This window comes from Cervus canadensis, chromosome 1, assembly GCF_019320065.1.
Source record: "Cervus canadensis isolate Bull #8, Minnesota chromosome 1, ASM1932006v1, whole genome shotgun sequence".
NCBI lineage: Eukaryota > Metazoa > Chordata > Mammalia > Artiodactyla > Cervidae > Cervus > Cervus canadensis.
The window spans coordinates 30070211-30093539 of record NC_057386.1 but is presented as its reverse complement, the minus strand read 5'-3'; the positions used below and the strand labels follow the sequence as shown (position 1 = coordinate 30093539).

The 23329-nt window shown below is 46.2% G+C and overlaps 1 protein-coding gene across 1 annotated transcript in view; it reads left to right on the top strand.

Moving 5' to 3' along the window:
* DNAH9 (dynein axonemal heavy chain 9) overlaps positions 1 to 23329 on the top strand; it is a 277788-nt gene that overhangs the window by 231231 nt on the left and 23228 nt on the right. The window contains exons 59-62 of the mRNA XM_043473954.1: positions 1799 to 1921; positions 10009 to 10202; positions 11050 to 11198; positions 21893 to 22020. Of these exons, the coding sequence (XP_043329889.1) occupies positions 1799 to 1921; positions 10009 to 10202; positions 11050 to 11198; positions 21893 to 22020 (594 nt within the window). The remainder of the gene's footprint in view (positions 1 to 1798; positions 1922 to 10008; positions 10203 to 11049; positions 11199 to 21892; positions 22021 to 23329) is intronic.

Below are 23329 nucleotides of genomic sequence, written 5' to 3'. Positions count from 1 at the left end.
GAAATGGCAATCCACTCCAGTATTCTTGCCTGGAAAATCCCATGGACAGAAGAGCCTGACAGACTACTGTGCATGGGTTTGCAAAGAGTCAGACATGACTGAGCATGCATGCACCTAACTCTCTAACCATTTTAGAATTGGGATTTTTCCCGATTATAAATAAGAAGCACAGACCAGATTATCCTGTAGGACTCCACCAGTTCTGAAAGTCAGCTATTCTAACATTGCTTCTGCTCAGACTCCGTTTGCACATTCTGGTCTGAATTCACAGAGGAGCATTAGCATGGCTTGTCCCTCTCCTCCTATGTGTTCCCCTCCCTGGCCAGATAACAGCTTGGCCATGTCAGAGGGAACTTGAGCCCCAGCCCAGATGAATTTTCCTCCTGCCACACGTTTCCCCCAAAGCCCAAGGAGCTTTTGCTTCTGGCTTTTACTCCTCTCCCCTCATAAATATTTCAACCTCGTTTTACAAGGGCTGCTTCACCTCATCTGTGATTTCTAGCCCTTATTTTCCTTAAAGACTTTTCTTCGAACTAATCAAATTATTTTTTCTCTGTGAGTATTCCCATCTGTAACTTCTCAGCGGAGAACGCCATTTGAAGGGGGAAGAACAATCTCCTGAGCGCCTCTCAGTGTGAGCTCTTAGTTCTAACCCAGTCAAATGCTTTGCCCTCCCTGCACACACAGCACCAATTCCCTCCCAAGTCTCTGCAGTTTCCACTCCCCCCTCCCTGGGAAGCCTGTCTAAATCTCACGCTCAGCTTCTCCAAAAGCCAATTCAAAACCACTTACAGGAAGTTCAGTCAAATGCATCTCCCTACCCTACTTCCTAGCCACTCCCCTGTTCTGGGTCCCCCTTGGCAGTAATTTTTTATTTATTTATTTTTGGCTGCATCAGGTCTCAGCTGTGGCATGCAGGATCTCATTAGTCTGCATGGGCTCTCCAGTGGTGGCATGTGGGCTTCCGTCTAGTTGCCTGGAAGCATGTGGGATCCTAGTTCCCTGACCAGGGATGGAACGGAACCCGAGTCCCCTGCATTGGAAGGTGGATTCTTAACCACCAGGGAAGTCCCCTGTTAGCATTACTCATTCACACATGCACTTCTGTTTTGCATACATTCGTCCGTTACTTTGACCCTCTCCTCAAATCATGTCATTCGCCACTGTCGTCTTCTCTGTGAGACCGCAGGAATGTACTTCATGGCATTTAGGATTGATCCATCAGTGCCTTGCTTACCAAGACAAACAGTCATTCACTGTGTGCGCTTTAGTCACACTGGTATTTGGGGTGAAGTCAGATGTACCCAGAGGTGATCAGCACAGATAGAGACTTTCTTCCCCTCCACTCGATTTCAACAACCAAGACGGATCAACAACCAAGACGGAGGAGTGCACTCTCGGGTCAGAAGTAGCACTAGTTACACTGGTGCAACTCTGAGGGGCTCCAGGACCCACGACTGCCGCCAGGTAACAAAACACAGTGCTGGGACTTCCCTGATGGTCCACTGACTAAGACTCAGGCTCCCAATGCAGGGGACACAGGTTTGATCCCTGCTCAGGGGACGAGACCCTAGAGTAGGAAGTGGCAACCCACTCCAGTACTCTTGCCTGGAAAAGCCCATCCACAGAGGAACCTGGTGGGCTACAGTCCATGAGGGGTGGCAAAGAGTCAGACGAGACTGAGCATCTGAGCCCAAGGAACTAGACCCCACATGCTGCAGCTAAAGATCCCATGTACCACAACTAAGACCCAGTGCAGCCAATAGATGAATAAGAACACTGTCCTTCCACGTTGCAGATCCTCCTCATGAACCAGGAAGTGAGTGCAGCCGAGCTGGACTTCCTGCTTCGATCTCCAGCACAGACAGGAGTCACCAGTCCAGTGGAGTTCCTCTCCCATCAGGCCTGGGGTGGCATCAAGGTCCGTACCAGCCCCTCGGGAAAAAAATCCACCTTGTCCTCTCCTGGACTGCTGTTCTGATGCTTATCCCTAGGAAACCAGCGGGGCTGTCTTTGAGGGTTTCACCCTGAGCTGTGTTTGGGGCTTCCCCAGTGGCTCAGTGGTAAAGAATCTGCCTGTCAATGTAAGAAACATGGGTTTGATCCCTGGGTGGGGAAGATCCCCTAGAGAAGGAAACGGCAACCTACTCCAGTGTTCTTGCTTGGAAAATTCCATGGACAGAGGAGCCTGGCAGTCTACAGGCCATGGTATCGCAAGACAGTCAGACTTGAATTAGAGACTAAACAAGAACATGAGCTGTGTTAGTCGTAGGTGGGTCCCTTTGTTGGCACCCCTACAGCAGAACTCCCCCTTCCCAGGCCTGCTGGAAGGGCTCTGCCGAGAAGGAGCAGGTGCATGCTCGTGTGTGGGCTCTGACTCTAGGATGTCGGGGAGCAGAAGGAACCTGCAAGTGTCTTTGACTCAGCTGAGCAGCTTTCCTCCTGCCGGTGTTCAGGGCCAGCTCCTCTGTGAGGTGCGGAGTTCAGGCTCCTCTGTGAGACCCAGGCTGGTGTGGAGATGCTGTGTCCATGGAGGGGACAGTTACCAGGGAGCTGCCAGCTGTCCATTTCCATGTGAGTCCTAACAGCCTCAAAGCAGGGGACACATCCCAGCCTGGGATTCTAGTGGTTAATAACAGCTCACGTTTACTGAGCACCTTAGAAGCACATTGTTGTTGCCTTTCAATCGCTAAGTCGTGTCTGACTCTTTGCAACCCCACGGACTGCGGCACGCCAGGCCACCCTCTCCTTCACTGTCTCCAGAAGTTTGCTCAGATTCATGTCCACTGAGTCAGTGGTGCCATCTAACCATCTCATCCTCTGCCGCCCTCTTCTCCTTTTGCCTTCAATCTTTCCCAGCAGAAACGCTTTCCCTTATGTTATTCTCATGTTTCCCTGGGCAAGAGGTACTGTTTGTTCTCATTTAACATGTAAAGAAACTGAGATCACTCATTTTATAAGTGGCAAACCCAAGAATCGAGAATCGAGTTCTGGTCTGTCTGACAGCAAAGCCCATTTTCCCCTTCCATGTTATTCAGCTTAGTTTCATTGGGATTCTATGAACATTGGAAAGATCACAAGCGATGAGCTCTGTCCAGTAGGGACCACGCCTGCGTTCACACGGGCTGGCGCAGTGCCGAGTGGTGTGTACTGGGTGAACGTCAGCCCCAGGGTCCAGACTCTCTCCAGGTGGGCGGCAGTCGGGTCCCCACCTGGAGGAGCCCCACAGTAGGTGCTGGAGCTGTGTGAGGACCAGCACAAAGTGAATCCTATTTATGACCTTCCTGCATTTTTTGTTTTTGTTTTGTTTTTTTGCTTTTAAAGATTTTTTGGGGGGGATGTGGGTCATTTTTTTAAAGCCTTTAGTGAATTTGTTACAATATTGCTTCTGTTTTATGTTTTTTGGCCACTAGACATATGGGATCTTACCTCCCCCAACAGGGATTGAATCCACACTCCCAGCATTGGAAGGTGAAGTCTTAACCACTGGACCCCCAGCGAAGTTCCTATGACCGTCCCTATGACCTTCCATGTTTGCTCCCTTTCCTACCTGTTTCATAGCACAAAGAAGCCTGAGTCTGAAGTAATGTGATTGGCTCTCTCTCTTTATATTTTTTACTAAAAGTCTTTTGAGACAATGATTCACATGCAATTATGTGAAATAGATTCTTTGCACCACATCCCCTCGGCAGTCACATCTAGCTTTTCTGCAGCGTGATGTCACATCCAGGAAGCTGACACTGATACAGTCCACTCTGTTCTGATTGCACCTGGTTTTCATGCACGTGTGTGTTAAGTTTTATCACACGTGAAGATTCATGTAGTCAGCACCACAGTCAAGATCTAGAAAACTCCGACTGGTGTGTAGGTCGCTTGTTATAGAAACAACAACTTCCTCCCTCCCCCAACCTAATTCCTGGCAACCACTAATCTGTTCTCCATTTGTATAATTCTGTCATTTCAAGGATGTTATATAAATGGAATTATACAGTATGCAACCTTTGGGGACTGGCTTGATCACTCAGCCCAACTCCCTTGAGATCCATCCAAGCTGATTTACTTTAGAACAAAAGCCCAGCACATAATCATTTATATGCATGCTGTCCTCTTCAAAGGAGTCATCTTGCGAAATGCTGCCTTGGCCCAAAATGTTTTTCTAACTTTTCTCAGAGTCTGCAGCTATTCTTTTAGTCATCTTTAGAACTGTGTCTAAGTCAAGAGTCATCAAACTTTTCCTGCACAGGGCCATACAGCAAATATCTAGGCTTTGAGGGTCACACTGTGTCACAACTATTCAACTCTGCCAAAGTCATACACCATAGGTAAGCAAATGGAAGTGGCTGCGTTCCAATAAAACTTTATTTACAAACACAGCTGGTGGGCCAGACTGTCCCTGCAGCCTCAGTTTCCTTATCCCTGATCTAAATAATAAAGGTGTGATTTGATTTTTATATATTAACTTCATTTGAAATTCTGAATCCAATCTGGCAAGTGAGAAGGGGAAGACTATGTTGGGAAAGAAAACAGAGGAACTCCATTCATAACAGCAACCAAACCACAAAGTCACAAAATGCCTAAGAATAATTATAATGTGTCAAGCATATGTGTGGAAAATCAGCTTTTCTAGGCCACATAAGATATGAATAGACAAAACCTAGAGTAGTGCTATGAAAAAGAAATAGAAAGCATGTCACGTGTGTCATCTAAATTTTTCTAGTAGCCACATTAAAATGCAAAATGTAAAAAAATAATGTAAAATGAAATCAATGAAAATAATTTTAATAATGTATTTCCTTAACCCAGTACAACCAAAATATTATCCTTTTAATATGTAATTGTTACAAAAATTATGAATGAGATATTTTACATTTTTGAAGTAAGTCGGAATCCCAGTGTATATTTTTTTGCACTCACAGTACATCTCAATTCAGATATTAAATCTTCATCAGAAATACTTGGCTTGAATTTAGATTCTATAAAATATAGAGTTATAGCAGTTGATTCATATACCCAAGTTATTTCGAATGTACTCAAAAGTTCTCCAACTACTAAAGCAAGTTCCAGTTTCTAAATTTAAATTTTAAGATAATTAAAATGAACAAAAAGAATGCGTTAAATTTGTAAAAAAAAAAAAAAAAAACTAGATCCTATGCAGAAAAAATCCACTATACCAGAAAAGAATAAATGCATTAAAAATGTTAAATAAATAAAATTAAAAGCAAATAAAAACCCTCTTCTTCAGTTATACTGGCCACGTTTTGTTTGCTCAGTACTCACAGGTGGCCAATGGCGTCCTTGTTGGAAGTACAGGTCATGGAGCTCAAGAATAATGGCTCAGAGTCTGATGCCCTTATGGGAAATGAATTCTGGAGAGCAGTTCTGAATACGCTCATTTGCTGAACTGGACCAATAATGGAGATAGACAGTTGACGCAGGCTCTGAATTCAGACATTCCTGGGTTCAGTTTCAGGTTTGAGCTTGTGACTTCTGACAGGTTATCTTTGTTTTCTTATCCGTTATGTGACGCACATAAATGTTCAGTAACTGGAAGCTGATTATCGTTATTGTATTTGTTTCCTAGAACACGCATAACAAAGTGCCATAAGCTGGGTGGCTTAAAAACACAGACACTTATTCCGCCAGAGTTCTGGAGGGTAGACATTTGAAATTAAGGTGTTGACAGGTCATGCTCCCTCCAAAGGCTCAAGGAGAGCATCCTTTTTTACCTCTTCCAGCTTTTGGGAGCCCCAGGCATTCCTTGGATTGTGGCAGGACTATTCCAATCTCTGCTTCCATCTCTACAGTCCTTACATGGCCATCTTCCCCCTGTGTCTTTGCATCTCTTCTCTTCTTACAAGAACGTCAGTCACATTGGCCACCCTCCTGACCTCATCTTTACTGGATCACCTCTGCAAAGAGCCATTTCCAAATAAGGTCACATTCACAAATCTGAGAGGTTAGATTTTCAACATATCTTTTTGGGGGACTGAATTCACCTTATTGCAATTATGATTATTAATTAACCAGATCTCAGGTATATATGGGCTTCCCTGGTGGCTGAGTGGTAAAGAACCTACCTGCCAATGCAGAATACGTGGGTTGGAAAGATACCCTAGAGAAGGAAATGTCAACCCACTCCGGTATTCTTGCCTGGGAAATCCCATGGACAGAGGAGCCTGGCAGGCTACAATCCCCAGGACCACAAGAGTTGGACATGGCTTAGTGACTAAACAACAACAACAAGGGGTGTATATGCTGTGGTTGACATGGGTTGTGCTCGATAGAATTGTCCATCACAGGAAAACCTTTGAGGACCTGTGAGTTGCCCAGCTGAGTCCAGTGCTGTTTGCCTTTTTCTTTGTAATCCCACGAAGCCCTCTGAAGCACAAGTCACAAAGAAGTGATTCGAGAGCACTCTATACTGCGCTCATTGTACATTGCTCCACTCAAAAGCCACTGTGCAGCTTGGTCTTATTCCTCTTTTGTCTGGTCTGCTTTGCTTTTCTTCACTTTGCATTGCAGTTTTGTTTTGCGAGCTAAGCTCATCTGGCTGTTCAAAGGCTTCTGCACATGAGTGAAGCTTTCTTTCTCTCTCTTTCCAAGTTTTGTTATGGGAGCTGCCACGTCCAGCCCCTTCCAGATCCAGCCCAGTGCAGGATGCAGGCTGGTGAAGCATAAGGCACTGCGTAGCCTCTGACAAATGCTCTTTTTTAAATGTTCAGTTGGATTTTAGCCCAAAGAAACAAAAGTAGAATTGAATAGGACATGATTAAACAAAAAATTTTTAAGCATCCTAACTGATGAGGAAGATGCATTTCCTTGATTCTCCAGAAGCCCTGATAAACAGGTAATGAATGAAATCTGTGATCAAGTACTGCTTTTATTAGTAACTTCTGTAAGGAGTTTCAAGGTCTCATCCCATGCTGAACTTCCAGGTAACAGGCATGTTCTCTTCTCCATCAGAAGACCTCATCTGCGCTACCCAGCTCTGTAAGCCTATGAAAAGGCCCCTCCCACCTATCTCCGGATGCCAATTTAGCACAGTTGTACTTTGGTACCCAGTCCAACGTAATTAGGTTAATTAGTCATTTCCATTTAGCTTATTAGAAGGCTAGAAATCCCTTTCCCTCATTTGGAAGATTAAACATTGCAATTGTGTTCAACCCAGAGCTTTAGGAAAGCGTGTTTCAGACCCAGCCACACCAGCTGGGAGCCCTGATCACCCTGTAATGTCCTCAGTTTTGTGGTGACTCCAGAGGAGGGTAATGGGCCTGCAGGAGGGTTAATGGGGACACAAGCTGGGAAGAGAGGGAAAGTGGCCGCCTGAAGGAGGACGGAAGTTTGGTCCTCGGCACAGAGAGAGCTAAGCACCACGTCTGTAGCTTTGCTCAGCCTGCCAAGGGCCCTCCCAACAGCCGCCCAGATGTCCAGCTTTTTTAATGCAGTGCTTCCTAAGTGCCAGGCAGCCTGCAAAGCCTGAGGCTACAGAGACGGCACAGAATGTTCTTGCCCACAGGGAACTCGCAGTCTTGTGGGAGTCACAGACAAGCAGACCAGCAATTGCAATCTGATAACATAGGAGCCCCCAAAAAGCACAAAGAGGGGCTTTACAGTCTTCTGAGCACCCATATGTACATTAGAGCCATGAGCTAGGCAGATGATTACATGGCCTCATTTTCCAAATGAGAAAATCAAAGCCCACAAAGGTTTAAGAACAGGCTCTGAGTCAAAAGAGGCTCATAAGAGGTGGCCCTGGGACCAGAGCTCTCATCTTCTGGTGCCTCAACCACCATCATACACTCCACTCCCTCCTCCCCCGTCCATTCCAAAAACCGCCCCTCCTCTACCACGCACCATGCTCCTCCTCCCCCTGCACTCCCCACGCCCCCTCTCCCCTGCCACCCCCACTCCAGTCCAGGTCACGTCTCAGCACCACAGGTGCGCTCCCTGCTCTGAGTGATCAGAGTGACGTTGGGAAGCCGCAGAGCCCAGGTGAAAGGGCAACTAAAGATGGGACATGGGTTCGTCCAACTCAGGAGAAGAGCCTGGGCAAGCCCAGCTCGAGTGTACGTGTCCTTCTGCAGCCTGACCTTCCCCTTGTCGCCTGTCACCCCTCCACTGCAGTCACATGGCCTCTGCCATGCACCATACCCTCCCTGCTTCAGACACAGGCTCTGTGGACCCTTCCCCATGAAACACCCTTCCCTTCTCTCCACCTCCCTCTTTGCCCAACAGAATTTTACATTTAAGGCTTCCCTCATCCCTTTCTGTTTAGGATTGTAAGTGCCTTGAAGGTGCATGTATTTTGGGGTTTGCCTTTGTATTCCCAAGTACTTGGCATGTAGCAGGCATCTCATAAATACCAAAGGATGAGTGAAAGATTTCACATAATGAGAATGCTTGGGTTCCTTAAAGTTCACAGCACTGTGGTAGATGCCCTGGACCCAGTGTAGCTTTTAATCTCATTGGAGAGATGGAACCCACAGGCGGAGTTGAGTGACTGTGGAAAGGCTGCATGTAGGTGACTAAGTCAGTGAGATTCACCTGGGCACTCTGAAGAAACAGGATGGACCCCCACCCAAAATGCAGTTCCCCTGTCTAGATTGACAATGCCTCACGCATACCCAGAAGGCATGAAAGAATTTGTTGCTCACATAGTGAGACTTTCTGGGCAGAGTAGGGGAGTTCCCAAGTAGCGTGAAAATGGCTTGAGAGAACCAGGGAAGGTGGTGTCTTGGGCTTTTTGTGACTGTTGGGGAGTGGGGCAAAGGCTTGCATGATACAACTTCCCTTCAGCACAAAGGAAGGAGCACCCAGATTACCTACCAGCTTGCCTGGTGGAGCAGAAGAGGAAGAGGGAGAGACAAGGCTTAAAAGTGATCAGCAGTCACACATCCATAAAGCGAGTCAGTCTTTATTAAATATATCAACTCTGTGAGTAGCTCTGAGTGGTCCACAAAGGGGAGTGGGAGGGCTGTGTGTTCCAGGTTAGAGAAGATGGATGTGAGTGGGGTGGCTGGTTTTGGACTGGACTTGAACAATTTGTTAGCAATTTGTAAAGGCTTCCCTGGTGACTCAGACAGTAAAGAATTTAAAGAATCTGCCTGCAAAGCAGGAGACCCAGGTTCAATCCCTGGGTCAGGAAGATCCCCTGGAGAAGGGAATGGCAACCCACTCCAGTATTCTTGCCTGTAACCCACCAGGCTTCTCTGTCCATGGGGTCTCAAAGAGTCAGACATGACTGAGTGACTAACACTTTAACAACTTGTAGAACCTTGATACATAATTATGCCCAACATGAGAAAGGAAAGGAGTAGAATTTGTGGAGGGGAGGGCTGCTCCTGCGATGCAAGAAGTGTGAACCAGGCATCAAGCTGCGAGAGCGCCTGGCACATTTCCAGGGTTAAGTCAGATGTGGGTGGACAGAGGGGGAAGGACGTGGGCTGGGTGGTTAACTGGATGGATTGGTGGGAAGCCCTAAAGGAAGAGATTTGATTCATGTATTTGGATTTAATCTTTATGAAAGCAAGAGACACATGGAAATTTTAGAGTTGGCATTAACACAAAGTTAATGATCCTAGATCCTAGAGACATTTTGAGGGATGGAATTGACAGGGGTTGCTGGCAGCGTGAGAATAGGATTGAAAGGGAGGCGTCAGAGACTTCAGTACCAGAGCTCTGTGACCAGAAAACTCACAGCATCCTCTTGTCCCTCTTCCCGTGTGGTCCCCTCCTGGGAGGTTCTCTCAGTCCCACTGCTGATCACTTCCCAAACACTTGGTTTGTTAAACCTTACACATCCCTGGGGCTTTTGATGGAGGTGAGTTGATCAAAATCCTTCCTTTTCCTTGGTGTTCTGGGGGGAATAGTCAAGAATCCAGAAAAGGAGGATAGATGAAACAGAATTGTGTTTATAAGACCATCCTGCTCCCCTACCCCCAATGATGATGCAAATGACAGCTTTCAGGAGAAACTGCATCCAGAGCCAGGTTCCCTGACCTTTTTCAGGCACTTTCATCAATGGAAGAATTCTGTAATCTGGATCGGGACATTGAGGGATCCGCCAAGAGCTGGAAAAAGTTCGTGGAATCTGAATGTCCTGAGAAGGAAAAGTTCCCCCAGGAGTGGAAGAACAAGACAGCCCTGCAGCGCCTCTGCATGATAAGAGTCCTGCGGCCCGACCGGATGACCTATGCCCTGCGGTAGGGACGGGTGGCCATGGGGAGGCCAGGGGTGGCGAGGAGGCCAGGGGAGGCAAGGAAGGCAGGGTGAGTGTGGCCAGGCCAGCAGGGCTGAGCCCAAAGCCACGCGTTTACCGTGACAGAAGCCTTTGTACCAACGTCCAGAATCCCACGAGGCCTGTTGCTCTGTGTTCTTAAACATGTGTATTGTCAACACATGTATCGTCAACACACATGTACTGACAATATATTGCAGTATTGTCTTAAAATCTAAGTGAACCATTTGGGAAGAGGTGCTCATTGACATCTCAGGGGTAAAGAATCTTCCTGCTAATGCAGGAGATGCTGCTTCGGTCCCTGGGTTGGGAAGATCCCCTGGTGGAAAGGACTGGCAATGCACTCCAGTATTCTTGCCTGAAAAAAAATCCCATGGACAGAGAAGCCTGGCATGCTACAGGGCTGCAAAGAGTCGGACACAACTGAGCAACTAAACATACACACACAGGCATGGAAGAGCTCAGGGATATAAGGTGTGGAGGGTTTAGCTGCTTTCTGAAGACGTTGCTCCTGGCAGTCTTCTGATGGGTGGTGGTGATGTAACAGGACATCTAGGTTCCATATAGGAGTCAGCAGTGGCCTGGATGGATGGGGATCCAGAAGAAGCCCTGATCTAGGTGAGCAGGTGCACAACTAGTAACACAGGTTGTGAGTGTTCACTTAGTAAGTAGCGTTGGTGTTGCTCCCAGCTCTGTAACTGCCAAGCTGTGACCTTGAGTGCATATTTCCATTTCCACAGACCTCTGTTGCTCATATGTTATCATTCTGTGACTGATGTCTATACATAGACCTTTTTCTCCCCTCCTGGCAGAGATTTTATTGAGGAGAAGTTAGGAAGCAAATACGTGGTGGGAAGAGCACTGGACTTCGCAGCCTCTTTTGAAGAATCAGGACCAGCCACGCCCATGTTCTTCATCCTGTCTCCAGGGGTGGACCCCTTGAAGGATGTGGAAAGTCAAGGTATGAAAACCTCACCCTGGAGCCTAGGTGGCACCGGCCCCACGCACTGTTGCTCTGCCTCTGTCAGCTTCAGTTTTCCTGATTCAAGGCTCGTTTTGCAGTGCTTGATATTTGCTAAGCATACAGAGATCTGGGTCACTGCCAAACTGACCCCAGGGGGTCTACACCAGCCGGAGGACTGTTCTGGGATATAAGGTAGCAGATTCATGAGGAGACTTTGTCTCACCACCCTCCCTGCCAGCCATTCCCCTGCCTGTAGTTGGAGCAGTGATTCTGAAATACAGGTACAATCCTTTTACAGCTCCTACTGCCTTCACGATAAAGTCCAAACTCCTTAACTTGACTTATAGGGAGCTTCATGCTCCAGTCTCTCCCTATCCAGCCTAGTTTCCATTAATGGTTTCGTGTTTCTTCTGTAACAAATGATCACAAATGTAGAGGCTTAAGGTAACACCATTATTTTATAGTTCTGGAGGTCAGGAATCACAAATGGGGCTTACTGTCTACCCCATTCCCTCATAAGGACACCTACTATCAGGCCCACTCAGACAACCCATCGTCATCTCCCCATCTGGAGGTCTTTAATCACATCTGTAGAGTCTCTTTTGCCAGGTAAAGTCACATCTATTCACCAATTCTGGGATTTAGGACATGGACATCTTTGGGAGCTCCTTATTCTGCCTGTATTTCCCTACTGCCCTCTTTCTCACTCAACACAGAAGCCATTCCATTCTCCTGAATAGTCTGTTTCCCCTCTAGCCTTCCCTTCACCAGACTACCTTCTACTCATCCTTTAAATACCCATTTCACTGTCACCACCTCCAGGAAGCCCTACTTGACTTCCAGAGTGCTTGGTATCCCTCCCATGTACTCTTAGAGCACCCTTCTATCTATGTCACATTGTAACCGTTTAATGACTGTGGTGTCTTTATGTGAGAGTGAGAGCTCCCTGGGGATAAATGGCCTTTTCAGCATAGTATTCAAGTTCCTAGTGCTTTTCATATGATAGATACTCAGTAAGTAAATGAGGGGGTGAGCAAATAAATGACTAATCAAAACTATAAAACTAACAAAATTGCAATATGTTGCAAAGTTAAATCAAGACTTGGGTTTTTATAGAGTCGGGTCTTTATAGGTAAGAATACAGACCAAGTACTATACCTCCACAAGCAACCTGTTATTCCATATGTAATGAAAGGAATGGGCTTTCCTGGTGGCTCAGCGGTAAAGAATCCACCTACCGATGTAGGAGGCGTGAGTTCAATCCCTGGGTCAGGAAGATTACCTGGAGTAATCTCCAGTATTCTTGCCTGGGAAATCCCAAGGACAGAAGAACCTGGAGGGCTATAGTCCATGAGTCGCAAAAAGAGTATGACATGACTTCAGAGACTCAACAACAACAACAATGAAAGGAATATATACCATATACCTGGTGTTTGGCTCCGAAGAGTAGATACCTGCTTAAGGGAGAGCATCATCTTATTCACTAATTTAATGTATATTTTCGTGATCTCCCAAAAGTTCAAGTAGCAAATTTTTTAAATACCGATAACAAAGAACTTAGAAAAGCGACAGTTCTCAGTCCAGCCCTCCCCGCACCCAGTATCCTTTCTCAGACCCTGGGCTTTTGCCTATTTCTGAATTTATTCTTTCTAATAATTTCTTCTCTATTTCCTACTAGTAGTTTATATTACTCTTTCTGGATTTATCAAGTTTCAGTATCTACTTACCCTCTGATATGAAAAATAAGAACTTAGCTCCCGTTACTGACAATCAATTGGCTTCATCCTAATTTTGCTAGCATAGGTCATCAGGAAAAAATCATGGAAAGTAAAATTTCTGAATCTTTGGGTGTCTAAAAAGACTTCAGTTTTGCCCACATACTCATTTGATGAGTTCTGCTAGGTCCAAAATGATTTTTTTTTACTCAGAATGTGTCCACAATGCTCGATTGTCCTCTAGAACTCAGTTTTATTCCTATGAGACCATATGCTAGTAGGGTGTTATCCTTCCCTTGTTTCTTTTTTCTTTTTTTCTAAGTATTTAATTTTTGGCCACATGGCATATAGGATCTTAGTTCTCTGACCAGGGATTGAACCCATGTCTCCTGTGTTGGAAACTTGGAGTCTTAACCACTGGACCACAGGGAAATCCCCTGCCCTTGTTTCTTTGTTGGTGACCTGTTTTTATTCCCTGGGAACTTTCAAATCATCTCTCTACCCTGTGTTGTGACATTTCATGAGCTGAGTTAGGTGCAGGTCTTTTTCATTTACCTTCTCAGCACTCAGCCTGCTTTTTCACGTGGGAGAGTCATACCTCTCTTTATCTCTGGTAATCTTGCTCTCTCATTTTTTGTAAATATCACCACAATTCACCAAGTTGCTCATGTCAGAAACCTGAGAATCAGTCACCTTGGATATCTCCTCCCACCCATCACACTTAGTCCTATTGATTCTACCTCCTAAATGTGTTTCAAATGGGTCTAATTGTATCATTGTGCCTCCCTCATCTGAGTCACCAAACTGTCTCCTGGACTATCCCAAGAGCCTATTAACATCTCTGTTCTTCTCCTCCATCTGCAATCTTTTGCCGCTCACAGCCAGACTCATCTTGCTAAATCTCAGATCTGATTATAATGCACTTCTACCAAAACCTCTCTAGTGGCTCCCCACTGATGTAAAAGTAAGGTCCAATACCACTGACATGGTCTCCGTGACCTGCAAGCCACAGTCTTTCTGTCCAGCCTTGGATCTTTTGTTGTCGTTTAATTGCTCAGTCATGTCCAACTCTTCTTTTGACTCATGGACTGTAGCCCACCAGGCTCCTCTGTCCATGGGATTTCCCAGGCAAGAATACTGAAGTGGATTGCCATTTCCTTCTCCAGGGCATCTTCCCAACCCATGTATTGAACCCACATCTCCTCCATTGGCAGGTAGATTCTTTACCACTAAGCCACCAAGGAAGCCCTCAGCTTTAGATCTTAACTTCCCCCAAACTCACACCAATACTCCAGCCACATGGCTCTCTTAGGGCCATCACCTCATGAGCCCTCCCAGCCCAGGGCATTTTCACAAGCAGTCCCTTTTTTAAATTTTTTTTAAATTTTCTTTACAATATTATATTGGTTTTGCCATACATTGACATGAATCCACCATGGGTATACACGTGTTCCCCACCCTAAACCAAGCAGTCCCTTTTATCTGAAATACTTCTCCTCAGTTCTTTGGTCCAGTGCCTCCCCGTCCTGCATGGATCATCTCCTGAACTTCTCCCTGCAAGACCATCTGGGTCTCCCTTACACATGTATTTGCATCAGAGCATTTAATACAGTTCTTTTAAAATTTGTATTTATTTATTTATTTGGCTGTGCTGGGCCTTTGTTGTGGCATGTGGGCTCTTGATTGCGGGCCTTCTCCAGTGGCAGCGGGCAGGGGCTACTCTCTAGTTGTGATGTGTGGGCTTCTCACTGCACTGGCTTCTCTTGTTGCAGAGCACAGGCTCTAGGATGCACAGACTTTGTTGCCCTGCAGCATGAAGGCTGCTAGTTCCTGGACCAGGGATCAAACCCACATCAGCTGCATTGGCAGGTGGATACTTAACCACTGGACCACCAAGGAAATCCCGATACAATTCTAATTAAACCTTTCTTTTATTATTTAACTTACATTTGCCTACCTACTTCTCACTAAGACCCTGGAGATCAAGGACCACATCATCTTGCTTAGGATTTTATCTGTGCCTAAAAGTTTGAGTGGCACAGAGCGGGGCTCAGTAAATATCAGTCGGATGAATTAGTAAATGAATGAATGCACATAAAACAACTGTTGTAACATTGCAAAGTTGTTCCTGACTTTCAGTTTTTTTTTAATAGAGTTCTGTATTCTTCTGCCCCATGGAGGTTTTATTCCTTTCATATTAACAAATCTAGCCTCCTCATTTTTAGTCAGTGTTTTCCTTTTTGGAAGCTTTCATATACCCTGTTTATGAGCAATGTCCTCCTGTTCTTTGCCAAGTGACCTCCAACTATTTCATCATGTAAATTGAAGCTTTCTGTCATTCCAGGCAAGCTGACCTGTCCCTGAACCATACTGGTTATTTGTCTCTGAATGTATCATCTCAGCCCTGCCCTTGGTTTAACCTTCACGCACATTCCCTTAGCTGAGGCAATATTGCCGCTCATCAGCTAGTGATTACCTGCGCACCTGTGCCGCTTTCTGGGTGGCTTGACTTGTTTTCTCCTGCACCCAGTTAGAACATACACTCTGGGTTCATCATGCGCTCCCCATCTTGGGTCTAATCATTTTGTCTGATGGACTCCTGTTCTCAGGTTTGGAATCCACACGGCTGACTCAAACACTTTCCCCTGTGTCTGCTAGGCCCCCGCTTATAAAGGAAACTCACCATCTGCACTTGGGCAGAATCTGTACATCAAACCGTCCACTGCTTTACTCCACGTAGCCTCTTAGAAAGCCTGGGATCCTTCCCCGCCTTTGAGTGTGTGATCCATGCTCTTAACTCCTTCATGTCTCTATCCCTTTGTTTCATCAAGGCAGTTATTATTTATTTATTTGGCTGTGGTGGGTCTTCACTGCTTTCCTCTAGTTGCGGCAAGCAGGGGCTACTCTCTAGCTGAAGTGCAGGGGCTTCTCACGGTGGTGGCTTCACTTGTTGCAGAACAAGGGCTCTAGGGGGTGTGGGCCTCAGTAGTTGCAGCTCCCAGGCTCTAGAGCACAGCCCTCGTCATTGTGGCACACGGGCTTAGCTGACCCTGCAGCACGTGAGGTCTTTCCAGATCAGGGATCGAACCCGTGTCTCCTGTACTGGCAGGTAGAGTCTTTATTACTGAGCCACCAGGGAAGCCCCACGGCAGTTCTAATATTGGGCTAGGTTTTAACACCCTGAAAGTCAGATGAAAGATTTTATTTCTCCCACCCTCCCTCCAGCCCTTCTCCCAAAATGCATGAACCCTCAGGCAAACAGAATTCTCTGTATGATCTTGGGAGCTCTCTAAGCTTCCAAAGCTCATCTGTTGACAGTTGATTAAGAATGTGTGCTTTTCTAAGAATCTGAAAAGTGAAAGATATATATATATACATATATGTGTATATATATATATATAACTGAATCACTTTGCTATACACCTGAAACTGACACAGCATTGTAAATCAACTATACTCCAATATAAAATAAAAATGTTTAATTAAATAAATTTAAAAAAAAAGCATCTGTGCTTTTCTGACACTTGTGTCTCCTCCAGGATTTTCCATCCTCAATAGAGGAGGAGGAAGAGGAAATTCCATCCACTGTCTTTGGCCTCTGTTTGAACATGAACCTGCCACCACCCACCCACACGGCATCCTTCTTGCCTTCACAGATCTATCCTTTAACACTCGTTTAATTTTACCCTCCTCTCTCTCTTTTCTCATCATGTCTCCTCATTTTATCTATTTTGACCACGCCGTGCAGAGTTCGGGATCATAGTTCCCTGATCAGGGATGGAACCCATGTGCCCTGCTGTGGGAGCACAAAGTCTTAACCACTGGACCACCAGGGAAGTCCCTCCTCTCTCTTCTCATCACCTGCTTCCAGAAGGAGCCACACTTGCTTATTGGCACCATTGTTTTCGCTTTTGGTTCATCTAAAAGCAATCACCCGTTGTTTCCAGTCACCCTATTACCTTCCTCCTAGGGTTACTGTGAGGATAAACATGAAATCTCAGGTGCAAAAAGGCTCTGAAACACTAAGACTCCAGTAGCATCATACGGCACTGCAGTGACAATGATGATTCTCCTGTTCTTTGAGGCAGCTCGGTTTGCTTTTCCTTTATACCCTTTTCTCACATCCTTTCAAAGCACAGCATCCTCCTTGGCCCTCCTGGCAGAGGACCTCCCCTTTCCACCCTCACAAGGCATCGTCTCTGGTCCTTCTTTCACTTGACTCGTACATGATCTTGCTCAGTCTCCATCCTCCTTTGTCCAGTTATCTGGCATTGACACAATGAATCCTGACATTTCCATTTATCTACCACCTTGGTCTTCCACTGCCTTCTCTTTCTCTTTTCAATGTGCTGGTCAGAACAACAGGCTCCTTTAGATTTTTGTCAGCCTGCTACCAGGGGTGTTCAAAGAAACAGTTTTCAATTCAGCGTCTTTGCAGCTAGATTATCAACACTTTGATTAGAGTCTCTTTTTCACTGCTCCTGACCCCATTCTCTTTTTCTTAAGCACCAGTTGAAGTTGGCCAGGTTGGAGCAAGTCCAGTCTCTACAGAGCAGCTTCAAGATCAGCAGAGTGTTGTTTCTGTGTGGAGAGGCAGTCCTCTCTCTGTTCTTATACTAGGAGAGTGGGGGGTACCTCTTCCATTGCGGGGGCTGTGGAGGGGGATGGAACAGGGATGTGGGAAGTGTCAGATACAATGGCAGTAATAGAAGGTGTTCTACCAGATGGCAGATGTCTTCTCCGGCTGGGGGAACAGTAGGGAGTGGAGCCAAATGCTGAGCATAAGAAGTGGGGGGCTCCATTAGGAAGTTTATTTATTTATTTTTAAATACTTTCTCTTTAAAAAAAGCTTTCTTTTTTTTATATTTATTTATTTATTTACTTTGCCACACTGTGCAGCATGCGGGATCTTAATTCCCCAACCAGGGATTGATCCCTCGGCCGCTACAGTGGAAGCATGGAGTCCTAACCACTGGACTTCCAGGGAAGTCCCCTTCGAAGGTTAAAGGAAGGTTAAAGGAAGAGGGGAATGGGGAATGTAGCAACTTCTGGACACGTGGAAAGATGACCAGTCTCCTAAGATTGAGAATTGTCAACTTGCTGTGGCCCCAGCTCACCCAGTGTGTTATTTTTCTCTTGTATTAATGCTCAGATCTGTGCAGGATTGTGTGTGTATGTGTGTGTGTTTAGTCTTTCAGTTCAGTTCGGTCGATTAGTCATGTCCGACTCTTTGTGACCCCATGGACTGTAGCACGCCAGGCTTTCCTGTCCATCACCAGCTCCCGGAGCTTGCTCAAACTAATGTCCTTCGAACTGGTGATACCATCCAACCATCTCATCCTCTGTTGTCCCCTTCTCCTCCTGCCTTCAATCTTTCCCAGAATCAGGGTCTTTTCTAAAGAATCAGTTCTTCACATCGGGTGGCCAAAATATTGGAGCTTCAGCTTCAGCCTCAGTCCTTCCAATGAGTATACAGGACTGATTTCCTTTAATATTGACTGGTTTGATCTCCTTGCAGTCCAAGGGACTCTCAAGAGTCTTCTCCAACACCATAGTTCAAAAGCACCAATTGCTCAGTTGTGTCCAACTCTCTTGAAACCTCATGAACTGTAGCCGGCCAGGGTTACGGTTTTACAAAAGTTGGATGATGCAGGTGTAGAATGGACAACAGTTAAGAATCTTATAAGATCATGGCTCAAATGAAGGATTACTGGATCCATATTAAAATAACAGGGAGGTAAAGATGAGGGTTAGGATAAACAGAGGAGTCGACGCACTGGGCGTTTTACTGACACAGAATCATATGAGCAGGGAGTAATCGATTAAACAGCCTGGGGCCTCCCTGGTGGTCCGCTGGTTAAGAATCTGCCTGCCAGTGCAGGGGACACAGGCTCGATCCCTCGTCTGGGTTTCCACGTGCCGAGGAGCAGCTACTGAGCAGCCACCCTCGTGCCACAGCTACCGAGCCCACGTGCCTGGATCCTGTGCCCTGCAACAGGAGGAGCTGCCCCAGTGAGAAGCCGGAGCACCACCACAAAGACCCAGCACAGCTAAAAGCAAACACATAAATCAATGTTTTAAAATAATTTTTTAAAAAAGATTAAACAATCTGGAGAACAGGACATTATCATTGTGAATAAGTATGAAAGAATAATGTTTGAGACACAGAATCATTCCTACTGATAAAGTCCTTGGTGCAGCCTCTGAAAGTGGGTAGCAGAAATGGAATGAGGTTCTTTGAAAGATGAGGAAATGTGAGGCTGGGTGTCGGCCGAGTCATCCACAGTAGCAGCAAAGTTCACCAAGTTACTGATGAAGCAAGAAAAGATGGAAGATTTTAAAGTTCCAAAGTTCCAAATATTCCAGAGTTTCAAGTTCCAAAGCCCTAATAAAAGTGGCTTTCTCTGGGAAGTTGATAGAAGGCGGAAAACATACAAGTTAGTAGGTAATCTAACTGATGCGTGTGCTTTAGAAGAGAAAGGGTTTTTTACAAGAGTGGAGAAAAAATAGCCTGCAAGTCCTAAGAGAAGGCTAGACAAACGTTTACCTTCCTCCCAGCTCCAGGGGTGTGCGGAGCGAGGGACAGGGCCACAGAAGTTGTCATGTCCTCAGAGAGCCTGGCGTTTGAGGAAACACAGCTGCCAGGATGGTCAAGGAGGTTTACAGTGGGACTCGGGTCCTGGTGACCCCACCATAAGGAGCACTGGGCAGAAGATCAGAAAGGGAAAGATGAGCTAAAGGTGGGGGGTGGGGGAGGGGAGGGCTGGAAGTCATAGCACACAGTATTCAAAGTAATCTAAACCTAAGCCCCTTTTTTCCTTTATCCTTTGTGAATAAAGAAAAGAAATAGGCTCCTTTGTGAGCAGAAATGTCACCGAGACTATCTCACAGTCCCAGCACCCTTATCCTAGTATTTTCTTTGGAATCTATTGTTTATATTCCCAGTTCTAAAGCTGACATCAAATCCATAGCCAGCTAGGATTTGTAGAGTTTAATAAGGGTATTGCTTGGGTTCATCTCTGTTGAATCTGTAATAACCATTCATCAGTACAAAAAGTCATCACACAGTTTTGTCCTATGCAGTTCAAGAACACGCCATACTTTTTTTTTAGTGCTTTAAAGACACTTCCGATATTGACAGTGTTCTTTAAAATTTTTTGCAGAGATACCAAATTGCATCTTCAGTTTTAGTTCCCCTGAGACTAAATTTAAGTACAGACTTTGATTCTTTTTCTTTTTAAAATTTCTCCTCTTCTCTCTTGCGTTCCTTACCTTCTGAGAAAAATTGCCCAACAGCTCCTTCATGGTATTGCACGCTTTTGTGATCCTTTGTCTAAAGAACACTGTGTACTTTCTCTAAACTTTATTGGATTGGTGAATAGCCGGTATCCAAACAGAATTGGTGTTCTTTAGTAAGGTTATTTCTTTGTGTGAAGTCTTTCGCAGGCTTACAGAGCAACTCTTTTTCATTGATTTTCATTTTTTTTTAAATTGAGATATAATTGACATAGAATATTGTGTAAGTTTCAGATGTACACCATGTTTTGCAACATGTATTGCAATGTGATTATCACCACAGCATTAGCTCACACCTCTGTCACATGACATTATTATTATTTATTTTTCCATTGCTTTTTTTTTTAAATCAGAGGATAATTGCTTTACAGTGTTGTGTTGGTTTCTGCCATACAACAGAGAGAATCAGCCGTTGAGTATACATATATCCCCTCCCTCCCGAGCCTCCCTCACACCCCGCCATCCCACCCCTCCAGGTCATCATAGCATTGACATATATATAATACCATGTGCAAAGCAGATGGCTAGTGGGAAGTCGCTGTAGGGCACAGGGGGCTCGGCCTTGCTCCAGTGACACGGCTGTGACATGCATGTTCATGCGGCTGTTCCCTCACTCCACCCCCACCACTGAGATGCACAACATTCACACCCACGCAGCCAGGCCCTTCCTTGGCATGCCTCTCTTCACTCGAATTCATGCAAGATGGCGACAGTAAATGTCCTATGTGGTGGGAATAACAAGGAGGAGTTTCCTATGGAGTAACATACAGGAAGCTAAAAACCACCTGAGTCCTGCCTCTTGGGGCCACACCTCTCAGTAGGTGTCCAGGGAAAATACATATTATTATTCATATGCATCAGGGGACCAAGCAAGCTGGACCCAGCCATACCCACACACTTGCTACTCTTTGGGCCTTTTCACTCAGGGACAGTGGCCCAATGCCTGGTCTTGGAGTGGAGGCTGCACAAAATGGCAGGGGCATGTCTGTCCACTCTTGGGGGTGTTAACTGGAAAAAAAAAGTCCAACATGAGAGTTGTGAGTTGAGTTTCATTTGGGGCAAAGTGAGGCCTAGAGTCTGGGACACAGCCTCTCAGAGAGCTCTGAGGAGCTGCTCCAAAGAGGTGAGGGAAGGAGGTCAGTGTCTTATATGGTTTTAGTGAAGGCAGTACATGCACCCAAGCACACGGTTGGCCGAGGCTGGATGCTGGTCACAAGGAGTGATGTCTCCATTAATGATTTCAGTGCTTTTCCAGATATGAGGAGATTCAAGAATTTGGGCTCCTAAAATCTCCTGAAAATATCTATGTGAACGTCTGTTCTGCCAGTTTTTCCCAGAGTACAGAGCACACCGTTCCTGATCTCCACCCTGAATTCTTTTCAGGGAGTTTGGAAGGTCAGCAGCTACAGTGGCCTTGTAGAAGCAGATAGCAACTGACAGTTTTTAGTTGGCAGGGATTCAGTGAAGAGGGAGGGGAGAAGTCGCTTTGTCTTGACAAATGTGCTTCCTTTTAATTCGGAACAAAAAGTTGGAAGATGTAGCAACCCCACCCTGGGAAGGAAAAAGGTCTGTGCATGAGGTTGAAGTGTATGGCTTCCTGCCGCTGGCAATGGGGGTGCCGTGTGGGGTGAACACTCAGTGACATAAGAGGTGCTAATGACCGCTCCACGCTCCTTTCAGGCAAAAAACTCGGATACACCTTCAACAACCGGAACTTCCACAATGTGTCTTTGGGGCAAGGACAGGAGGTCGTGGCTGAGGCCGCGCTGGACCTGGCTGCCAAGAAAGGCCACTGGGTTATTTTGCAGGTACGCCCACTCTGCCCTGATGGGGCTCACTCTTGACCCATCCCTGTGTAGACCTCCTGGGCCGCCTTTCCTTCCATACCCTCCTCCCCTGACTTCGTAATCTTCTCAGGACGCTGGCTTTCAGCTGGATCTTTCCCGCTGCTGATCTCTTCCCATGCCTTCCACAGAACTCTCCTCTGCTCCACCTTTCCTCTGGGCCACACGGTCCGTGTTGTCCATCACATTCACGACTAGAATGCCACACGTGCAGCCAGAACGCAGCCTCTTCATTGAGAGCTCATGTTGGCATCTGGAGTCTGGAACACCTACTGTTGAGTTTCGCTGAACACAGGAAGTAAAGGCTGCCCTTCTTCCGTCACGGCCTGTCCTCATTCCTGTTCATGCAACTTGCATGGATGCTGGGACTGTGGCAGAGCAAGCGGCGGACCCCTCTCTCCTCCCGTAACACCCTGCCGCCGCCTCTATGAGCGCATCCACAGCTCTGTAGGAACAGTTTACTATATACCTGTGTCCTCCGCTGCATTTTTTTAGGGAAAGAGGCATCCCCCATCTGCCTTTGGCACCCAGCACACTGCTTCCCTCAGATGCTGGCTCAGATGGCGAAGAATCCGCCTGCAATGAGGGAGACCCAAGTTCAATCCCTGGGTCGGGAAGAGCCCCTGGAGGAGGGCATGGCAACCCACTCCAGTATTCTTGCCTGGAGAATTTCATGGACATAGGAGCCTGGTGGGCTACAGTCCATGGGGTTGCAAAGAGTCGGACACCACTGAGAGACTAACACTTTCACTACTTTCACACTACTGTGAACACAGTAGACACTCAACCAGAGCCTGCTGGGTAAAAGAATCAGTGAAGAAAGCAATGGAGGAAAGAATCAAATGGAAAAGCCAGTCCCTCCCCTCCCATCTGACTTTAATTACTCAGAACTTCTTCTCACCTGATGACTCAGTGAACACTTCATGCTGTTGGGTCTTCATTATCCCACTGTTTGTTTGAGCCTAGCAGCGGAAGGACCTGTTGTTTCCTAGGACTCCTTTTCCAGAAACAGTGGGACTCTAAAGAGGAAAGAGAATGACTGCAGGGTCCCTGCCTTCTCCCACTGGATCAGCTCAGTGATGGGAGGGTGTGACCTCCCCAGTTGTCTCAGGCTCATCTGTCAAAGCGACCCCGTTCTGGCCACTGGGTTTTCCCTGATGGCTTAGATGGTAAAGAATCCATCTTTACTGGCAATGTAGGAGACCCAGGTTCAATCCCTGGGTCAGGAAGATCCCCTGGAGGAGGGCATGGCAACCCACTCCAGTATTCTTGC